General features: G+C 33.0%; 1 protein-coding gene across 1 annotated transcript in view; it reads left to right on the top strand.

Annotated features, from left to right (window-relative positions):
• Positions 1-3,165: 3,165 nt before the first annotated feature.
• Positions 3,166-10,519, top strand: part of LOC126970310 (rho GTPase-activating protein 39) — a 44,146-nt gene continuing 36,792 nt past the window's right edge. The window contains exons 1-5 of the mRNA XM_050816154.1: positions 3,166-3,312; positions 3,482-3,572; positions 3,676-3,768; positions 4,321-4,449; positions 6,734-6,873. Coding sequence (XP_050672111.1) covers positions 3,299-3,312; positions 3,482-3,572; positions 3,676-3,768; positions 4,321-4,449; positions 6,734-6,873 — 467 coding nt within the window. The 5' untranslated portion in view covers positions 3,166-3,298. The remainder of the gene's footprint in view (positions 3,313-3,481; positions 3,573-3,675; positions 3,769-4,320; positions 4,450-6,733; positions 6,874-10,519) is intronic.

Genomic DNA, 10,519 nt, shown 5'->3' with positions numbered 1-10,519 from the left:
ATTTGATTGTCAATATTATATTCAATATCTTATATCTTTAAACGAGCAATTCTTGTATATATATCTATATAATCTGAATCTCGGAAACGGCTCCAACGATTTTCATAAAAGTAAGTATGCAGGGGATTTCGGGGGTGATAAATCGATCTAGCTAAGTTTCAATTTAAAAAAAATGGTTTTATCCATGTTTGAATGAGAAACAGCTACAATAACATTAGAATACAAAGGTAAATTTCGCCACTATATACAAGACTATTATAGCTCAGATGGGACATTGGGTGATCCGGAAAGCAGAAGACCCCGGTTCGAATCCAGAAGTCCTATTAGTTTTTTTTTTGTTCAAGTTTTGTACATTCTTAAAAATCCGAGCAAGGCTCGGTCGTCCGGATATTATATTTTATACATCATTAATACACATTACAAAGCTTTAATTCAATAATAACATAAAATTAATATTAGTTTGTAGGTACCACTCTCAGATAACTAATTTAAATATTAGTATTTTTAGCTAAAGAATTTTTTTAAACTTTTAAGAGTATGTGGTGTTCCTGCACATTTTTTGAGAGCGCTAGAATGTGGGATGGCTTGATGTATTACCATGATCTAAACACTATGTTGGCGTATTTTTATGATATTTTACAAGACTATTCGTAAATTTGTGACATTTACACTTAAACATAAGAAAAATAAGTTCCCCCTGGTTTGGTCGTAGTCAATCATCTTGCAAGGATGAATTACAATGTCTATATTAATAATATCGGACAAGGTTTTGTAAGAAATAGTAAGTTATTTTGATCATTTACTAAACAGACCGTGATTTGAGCTTGTACCCGGCAAATATGACTGACAGAGTTACAGAAACGTCCAAAGGCATCTCGATTTGCAAAACAATTTTCTTTGAATCTTCCGCATATATAAAACACCTAAGTGATAACAGAATTTCTGTTATAGTTCCTACCATGACTAGTGAGGAAGTACTAAAACTTTTAAAATGTATTGATCCTAATACGGGTGCAGGTCCAGCTGGAATATCTCCACATTTTATCGCATCTTGTGCTTCACCTCTAGCTGTACCATTATGTTCTATTTTTAATAAATCACTGGTCTCTGGCACTTTAACGGATAAATGGAAATCAGCTATGGTGGTAACTGTATATAAATCAGGTAGTACTAATCTAATCTGTAACTACAGACCCATCTCATTATTTTGTCCACATTGGCTAAGGTTTTTGAATGTGCTGTTTATCCTTAGCTTCAGAACCATATGAAGAATTATCTCTAATCCGATCAAGATTTTCATATTCTAGATCTACATGCTTGAATCTGGTATCTTTTACTGAAACTATAATCAATGCAATAAATAAAAGTAAGGAAGTAGATGTAATATGTACCGATTTTAGTAAGGCGTTTGATACTGTCCCACATGAAATTCTCTTATGTAAATTACGAGCGTAGGGATTTACTGACTCTCTCCTTACTTTGTTGAAATAATATTTACAGGCTCGCTCGTTCTTTGTTGTTGTTAATGGTTTTCAATCTAATGTATGTCAAATTACATCTGGCATCCCTCAGGGCTCACATTGAGGTCCCATATTGTTCAATATGTTTATTAATGATATATTCAATTGTTTTTTTGACATCTTCTGTGTACATATATGCTGGTGACTTAAAATTCGCAAAGACTATTGATTCCCTGAGTTACTGAGGCTTCTTCAGGAGGACTTAGAAAGACTTATGCAATGGTGTGAAATTAATGGTGTAAACTTAAATAAGGAAAAATGTTACCAAGTAAAATTTACTCGAAAATCGAGCTATGTTACGTACAATCACTATATAAAAGAGCACACTTTGGAAGTTATTTATGATCTTGGTGTGACTTTAGATAAAAAAATAACTTTTCTTCCCCATTTAGAAAACACAGTGAAACGTGCTTCTAAAATGCTCGGGTTTGGTATACGAACAATTTTTTTTTTTAAAGATTAAAAATAAAAAAGCTCCTTTATTTCAGTCTGGTTAGGAGTCTTGGAGTATGGTTCAGTTGTCTGGCGTCCTCACTATGCTACCCATAACCTAAGACTGGAACGTATTTAGAAGTGATTTCTGTGATATATGGCTTTTAGTGCCGGTAAAGCCAAGAAAATTTCCTCTGACAAAGAAAGGCTGGCCTTCTTTAAGATGACCACATTGGATGAACGTAGAGAACTTCTGGATCTTCCGTTTGCTCATAAACTATTGAACGGCTTTATCGACTGCCCCGAATTCGCTGCGGCGTATATTTGAACGAAGCGAGGTAAACTATGTCTGTGTAAAAACATAACAAAATTCATCAAACAAGATTTGATCAATGGGCTCAATTTATAAATAAATATGAATAGCGCGTCCACTTTAGAATAATTTTGTGAATCATGTTTGTTTTTAATTATAATAATTGAATCAAGTCGAAATTCAAAATTCTGTCTCAACAATAACCTAGCAAATTTCGAAAGCTTTCTGTGTCCAGAAATTTTTAAAATCAGTCCAGAAATGGCCGAGAAACAATGCAACACAGAAATCAATTAGAGTCACCCGGTGGGAGCTCCACTGAGCTTCATTTCGGTTCGCTTTGCTTCGCTCAATAAATCTATTGATAGCCCTCAGTCTCTTCGAAGCCACAACTTGGCTTCCTTGACACCTTCCAGGTGACCTGTAGACACGACCTAGCGTGGTCCTCAAAATCTACACGCAGCCATCTCTGGCTGTAGCTCTCGCTCAACCTACCCTCGAAATTGCCGAGACGTTAACATCAGATATCCTCCTCAACGAACACACATACCCATATTATGGTTTACGCCGGTTTTCTGTGCGAGTGTGGAACTTAATCCGAACGAGTCTGGCCTGATCGTACTCTCGTACAATGGTTCTCCCACATCTAAACACCCGTGTAGTACAAAACAGTAGTTTCGTACGTTAAATGAACTTGTTGTACCATATAACAAGTTCATTTAACGTACTAAAGAGTCCCTATTTCTAATTGATTTGGCGGACTGAGCCTTCTGTACTTGTACTATTATATAATCTTTGAATGTGCTTTAAAGTGACATTTGACAAAGTAATAAAGATCAATAGCAAATGTCAAAACTATCGTCACTTATCTGTGCTAAAAATTATGATTAGTAATCACAGAATATTATATTCTCTGGTATTACTCCTGAGGTAAACATTCAACATGGATGGAAGGATTTATTGATGATATTTCTTAGTTTTATTTAATTTTTAGGGATTATTATGTAGTTGTATCATTGGAACATAATTTGTAACGATGGCTTCAGAAAGGTACGTACCTCTAAAAGTGTGCAGTATATGCATTATGAATTAGGAAAGATTTGTTAAAATTGCAAAATCAATAAAGTAGATATACGCGGAAATCGCAAATGTCACGCCCCGAATTCTTAAGTTCCTGTTGGGGTTCAATGTTCTAAATATCTACAATGTTTTATTCTAGAGTGGAATGGGTGGAAATAATAGAACCCAAGACAAAGGAGCATATGTACGCTAACCTAACCACTGGCGAATGTGTATGGGATCCACCTGAGGTTTGTTTCCTGTTTTTTTACTCAGCTTATGAATTTATTTTATTCATAGTTTTAAATTTTTATCTAATATACTTATAAAATTTATAATAATTTTTTTTTGCAGGGTGTTAAAGTTAAGCGCACAGATTCATCACAATGGTGGGAATTATTTGATATAAATACTCATAGATTTTATTATTATAATGCATCCACTCAGGTATGTCTACATATTGAATATTATTTATTAATGGTATTTGTTACATATTGATAAAATAGCACCTCAGATGAATTTGAGGCAAAAGTAATGTGATTAAAGCCACTCATATTGGTAGATATAATTTGTTCTGTAATTCCAAACTTTATAATCCTCCTAGTAGTTTACTAAACATCTTTTTGTTTACCAGTGGGAGGCGTCTCTGCCCAGGATTCCGGCTAGTTTATGGGTATCACAATGGTGCCTATTTCTGTCGTGAAGCAGTAATGTGTTTCCTTCTGAAGGGTGGCATAGCTAGTGAAATTACAGGTTGACTGTCTCAATTTTTTCAGTCAACAATATTGCTGATTGTATTTGATATGTCCTGCCTATTACAATGCAGTGCCACAAAGGATTCTTGAAAAAAACAAAAAATTCTGAGTAACAGAACAGTGTAATTTCTGAACGGTTGGACAATAATACAATAAAAATTCATCTTTGGTGATATCCCTCAATCATGTGAGCCCTATAAAAGTGCTTGAATAAAAAGTAAGAGTAGAATTTTTTTTGTTACAGACAACAGTATGGCACAGGCCTACAGATTGTGACATTATTCCATTGGCAAAATTGCAAACACTAAAACAGAATACTGATCCGCAAAAAAGAAGAGAAACATCAACACAGACTAATTTAGCAGTCCCTCAGGTATATTATTACTTATTGATTGTTTAATATGCATAATCAGACTTTGCACACCTATTGTAACTAACTGTAATATTATTTGACGACCTATATAGCCGAGTGTTTAGCAATCCTACCTACTAAGCTAGAGGTCCCGGATTCAGATCCCGGTAGGTGCAAGCATTTATATGATGAATATTAATGTCTGTTTCCAAGTCATGGATGATTATATGTATTTGTATATGTTTATATGAATTTATGTATGTTTAAGTAAGTATATTGTATTAAATATATCATTGTCTTGTAACCCATAACACAGGCTATATGCTTAACTTGGGGCGAGATAATTTGTGTAAAAAGTATGTCAATATTATAATTATTATAATAAATTGCCCTTAGCCCATACATCTTAATTCAGATCTGTAATTTATTAAACAATAACTTTATTATATAGTTATCTTAATGTGGAAGATACAGACTATTAAGTTGAAAATAATGTAAAGGTTTCAATCTTCTTATGTTTTTTACATCTGTTGTATATTTTTTATAAATTAACCTTTCCGTTCCGGGAAACACTGATTGTGATGGTATGCCTCAGATGGGAGTGATTTTGGAGCTTGCAGAGTGTTCTGTCAATGCATATTATTTTATGTGTATTAATACATTGCTTATAATTAAGTTGATTTGAGTGAATGTATATGAAAGCTATTGAAAAAAGCTATAAGACCATTCAAAATAAACCATCTTATAAACAAAATAAAGGTCAGAACTTGGAAGGAAATAGTGTGCTGTACAGCACTCTCCATTTTAGTGTATCTGACAATCTAATGCCCTGGAGTATTGTTGATTTCGGAAGGTTAAACCAGCTCTCTTTATCAAAACAAATTAATAAATAACAATAAATACAAAAAATCATATTGCCCTAAATACATAATATTTAATAAGAAATTAAAATAATATTTTAATAAACACATTTGATCATTTTGCTGTGGATACTCTTTTCAACTTAACCTGCTTTATAAGTGAGTTTTTAAATGAATGTTTGATGACTTGGCTGTGTGCCAAATGTTTTAAAATTGTATTCAACAGCCTTGTATAACTGCAGTATGGATTTGTAGAAAAAATTTAAATGCAAATTCATGTTTCATGATTCTTTAAAATGATGTACACTTAACTGGTTTTCAAATAAAATAAAGTGAACATTTGCCACATGAAGTATAAAGCTTATCAAAGCTGTTAATTTAAATTCCTGTCTGAATATTTTTTTTTTCACTACGACTTTTGTTACTGTGTACGGTGTCCGGACGGAACCCGGGAGGTCGAGGGTTCGAATCCCGCATTGTTCATATAGGAGGATGGCGAGAGTGCATGTATTTTGGGATCCACTAAAGAAGTGGTGATCATCATGGAAACTTATTAATAATTGTAGAACGTAACAAAACTAAGAAAAAAGCAAATTGTAATTAAGTCTAAAAAGTGGATGAAAAAAGATAAAATATAAGCTATAAAAATATGCCTAACAGTAATATATAACCTAAAATTATTAATCAATATCTATTGTTCAATCAATAATTTGTATCTAATGTCTATGCCTAATTACTGTCTGCTAAAAGATAATATAATATATATGCGGAAGGTTGACCAGCAGCTAATAATTGAGAATTCACATTATCGAATCTTTTAAAGATATTTACCTACTGATTTTAGTATCAAAAAACGATAATAGTCTTATTGAATCTTATTTTGAATTACTACAGAATTACTGTTTTGAGTAGGTATAGAAAGTTTGATGGTGTCATCCATATAAATAACGACAAGGACTGTGATATTAAAAAAATGTAGATGTCAAATGCGTAAAACATTCCGTTAGTGCAAGATGACTTATTTTTTGAATAAATCATACTAATTTATTTCTTTTGACTCCCATATCTTAGGGCCTCAATAATTTTTATATAAACATCATATAAACTTAAGTTTATAATTAATTATAGTTTAATTGCGCCAATATTTGTCTTAAATAATTCGACACATGTTTCGCCTCTACACAAGGCATCCTCAGGACGTGTTGTCTCGCCAAAATCTGGCACGAGACTGACACTAGCACTAAAGAACCGTTAAGAAAACTCAAATCATTTGGATAATAATGGATTTCCGCAAAGTAATGCCTACTTCAATATTTTTTTTTTATAATTAATATAAACTTGTACATGTATGATGCTTCCTTAATTTTTAAATTATGTCGGTCCATTCTAGCTATCCTCCTTTTGTGTACAAATTTAATTTGTAATTAACTTTTGTTTCAATACAGCTAACATCAACAATAGATCCAATTAACAGCAATGGAAATAGTTTGGCTAGTATCAGCAAAATATCACCGAGCAACACTAAAAATGTTACAATTATGCAAACCAGCCCGGTGAGGACCAGGAGATCTCATTATCATCACAGGTTTGTGCTTTTATATTGGGTTTCTAGTTACAGGAATACATCATCGCCACAAGTTAAAAAAAATATTCAAGGGTGCTAATGGGTCCACATTATAAAATACATAATTTAATTTAAACACAATCATTCTCCATTTTTATCTAATGTAATTTAGTATGTAGTACTAAACGGTGGTCTCATTGTCTCATTGCCGTAAAGCAATGGCAGCAGACAGGAGGCTTAAGGAGTGAACCACCACAAGTGCTGTTCAAGCAACCAGGTTTAATCCCTTGCAGGCCAGGCATTTCAATTTAATTTCTCTCTTGGTTTGCATGCTATTCAAGTATTTATCATTAGGAAGGATTGCTTAGTAAGATTAGTGCATTTACATTTAAATACTGAGCTTTTTTTTAAAAAAAAGAGCTAATACCTTTTCAATGGGCTGGCTATGAACCTGTGAGTACTCAGGAGAGTGTGTGTGGTGGTGATGACTTAACATCAGGTCCCCTTACGCTTGTTTGACCTCCTCTTCTATATTTATAATGGTTGTTGTGTTGTGTGTAGTGTTGTAAATGTTTGCATATATTACTTTTTAAATAATATTACACCATGGGAATAGAGTGATTGCCTCCACACAATTTTTTTTAATGAAAATAAGGGATGAGACGAGCAGGACGTTCGCTGATGGTAATTGATACGCCCTGCCTATTACAATGCAGTGCCGCTCAGGATTATTGAAAAACACAAAAATTGTGAGCAGTTCTACAATTGCGCTCGTCACCTTGAGACATAAGATGTTAAGTCTCATTTGCCCAGTAATTTCACTAGCTACAGCGCCCTTCAGACCGAAACACAATAATGTTTACACATTATTGCTTCACGGCAGAAATAGGCGTCGTTGTGGTACCTATAATCGAGCCGGCTTCCTGTGCAAAGCACACTCCTGTAACAAGCAATACATTTACCACTATAATTTAAATCTGAGTTTCTTGTGCTGGTTCTAAAGCATATCTTGTTTTTACTCACATCCGGACGAGGTATAATAAGGCCTTATACAGTCAAATCCAGCCTGAAAAAAGTTCGAGGTTAATAATAATAATAATAAATTGTTTATTTCTTTAACAAAAAGTACTTAAAAACTAGGGGCAGGTGTCTCCCGTTAAGCTTATCGCCCGTGTTGGGAGTCACCGCTCTTTAACCTTTATTTATAACAAACAAAATTACATTATACTTAAGAGTTATTCATACATGTAAAAGTTAACTAATAAAAATATAAATTTTGACCTTTTTTTTTTTACAATGCAAATTACACAAATGAAACAATATGTACTTTAAAACTATTTATGAAAGTTCTACCGTTATACGTAACGTTACTAATATATATAAAATAGACATGATCAGAGAAGGGGGAAAGAAGGGAAATTAGTGTTTAGTGTGCAAGTGTGTGTGTGTGTGTGTGTGAGGTTAGCGAGTAGTATTCAAGTTCAAATAAGAATGTTAATATGAGTTTCATGTTGTAACAAGATTGACCTATTAACGGGTGACATTAATATGCGAGCTTATGCGATAAGATAAAGCTGTACCCGGCACACCAAGTAGACAATTCAGATGCACTTCGAGTATACGCGATAACTTGAATATTGTTCTCTCATACGAGATAATAGATAATTTGCAGAGCCTTACATATTTGAAGTAACCTAATAGCTTTACGAAACATAGATATATAATCTAAATAAAAAGTAAACAGTTGTATCATTTTTAAAATTAATCCCTACTTATATTATAAATGTGAATCTGACTTTGTTTGTTACGCTTTCACGCCTAAAACCACTCAACCGGTTTCGATAAAACTTAATACAGAGATAGAATAGAGCTTCGAAAAGGACATAGGCTAACTTTTTTTGGGAAAAAATAAATGAAGGGGTTGAAATAGGGGATGAAAGTTTGTATGGAAGTTCGTCATTATTGAAGATGACTCATGAGTAAATGATATATAAACTCTATTGTTTTTGTTTCTTAAAATTTCGACCTGTGTAGGGATAGAATAAGGGATAAAAATTCGTACTATGGGGTCATGCTGCTGACATTGATATAGTGTTTGCACTGCAAAAGAGAGCTGTTCGTGCTATATATCAACTTGGTTATAGACAGTCTCTCAAAGAAAAATTTAAAGAAATAAATATTATGACTATTCATTGTCAGTACATTTATGAAAATTTTATATATGTTCACAAAAATCGTCACCTTTTTGCTCTTAATATTGATTTTCATTCTTATAACACTAGAAATAAGGGATTGCTTGTAACTAATTCTAGTAGGCTTCATAAGATACATAAAAGCTTTAAGGGTAAATGTATACACTTCTACAATAAAGTCCCAGCCACTGTTCAGGCATTATCTGTAAATAAATTTAAATGTTTTATAAAAAAATGGCTCTGTCGTAAATCCTATTACTCCACTGCTGAATATCTAAATGATCGGACAGCCTGGGACTAGATTGTGATTATTTTATAGCGATAGAAATGACTGTACAATATTGTATATTTTTATTGAAAAGAGCGCAAAAAAAAGAATGCTGGGAGAGTTTCTTGCGCCGCTTCTTCTCTCTCAGAGCGCCATTTGTTTCCGAAGCGGTAGTAGTATCTAGTAGTATAAGAAATGACATCAAAAAGAATTCTAAAGGAATAAATTTTGAGAAAATAAATGCCTTTTATGCCTTTCGCATGTATGAAAGTCCAAACAACGTCACGCTTTTGATATTGATTAGATTTGGTAGAAAAATAGACCAGACCTTCGGAAAGGACATAAGCTATCATTTTTTGTAAAAAAAAGACATGAACGGGTTGAATTAAGGGATAAAAGTTTGCATGAGAATTCGTCCTTTTTGACCATGAAATTGTATTTAGGCACTTGATAAGAACTAATTTACAAACATTTGTTCGAGCTTTTTTGAAATTAAGACCTACATGGGGATGAAATAGGAGATTAAAGTTCGCAGGGAAATACTATTAAACAGACTGAATTATTTGAAATGTATCCTAACAATTAAAAAATACACGCGGACAAAGTCGCGGGTAAAAGTACTAGTATTTAATATAAAAAATAGTTTAATAAAACTAAAAAACAGAAAGTTCTCTTTGGTCATCGGTCAAAGATATTGGTTGAAATTTTAAATTAACATGATTTCCTGACTTATCAACGATAGATGAGAATTATATGAATTAACAAAAATCTTATTTTGCAATTGGAAAAATGGAATAATTTTATCAAATTAATGTATTGTCATCGGTCCTCGATAAATCCACGAAGTTTGAACGAAATCTGTCCGCTTAAATTGGGTCAAAATCCCACCCGAATGAGTCGGTTACAAACAAATATACATACAGGTGAAGCTAATAAAAAGCGTGTAAAAAGAACTGTATTAAATGTTCATTCAATACATCGCGATCATATAAGCCCCTGTATTTTAACACTTTGCAGCTAAATCAAACCTTTTTCATTGACCTAGATTCTAGAACAACACAAAATTTCGCGAAAAGCGAGTTTAAGTATAGATTTTAATCCGTAAAATTGCTGGTTACTAATTACATGTTTGTACGGAACCCTCATTGAGCGACCCAGATTTGATGTAAATGGTTCAGTATTGTATGCTGATGTGAAACCTTGCCGC

The sequence above is a fragment of the Leptidea sinapis genome, chromosome 1 (assembly GCF_905404315.1).
Source record: "Leptidea sinapis chromosome 1, ilLepSina1.1, whole genome shotgun sequence".
In the NCBI taxonomy this organism is placed as follows: domain Eukaryota; kingdom Metazoa; phylum Arthropoda; class Insecta; order Lepidoptera; family Pieridae; genus Leptidea; species Leptidea sinapis.
Note: the sequence above shows the minus strand (reverse complement) of the source record. Positions and strands in the feature narration are given on the sequence as shown.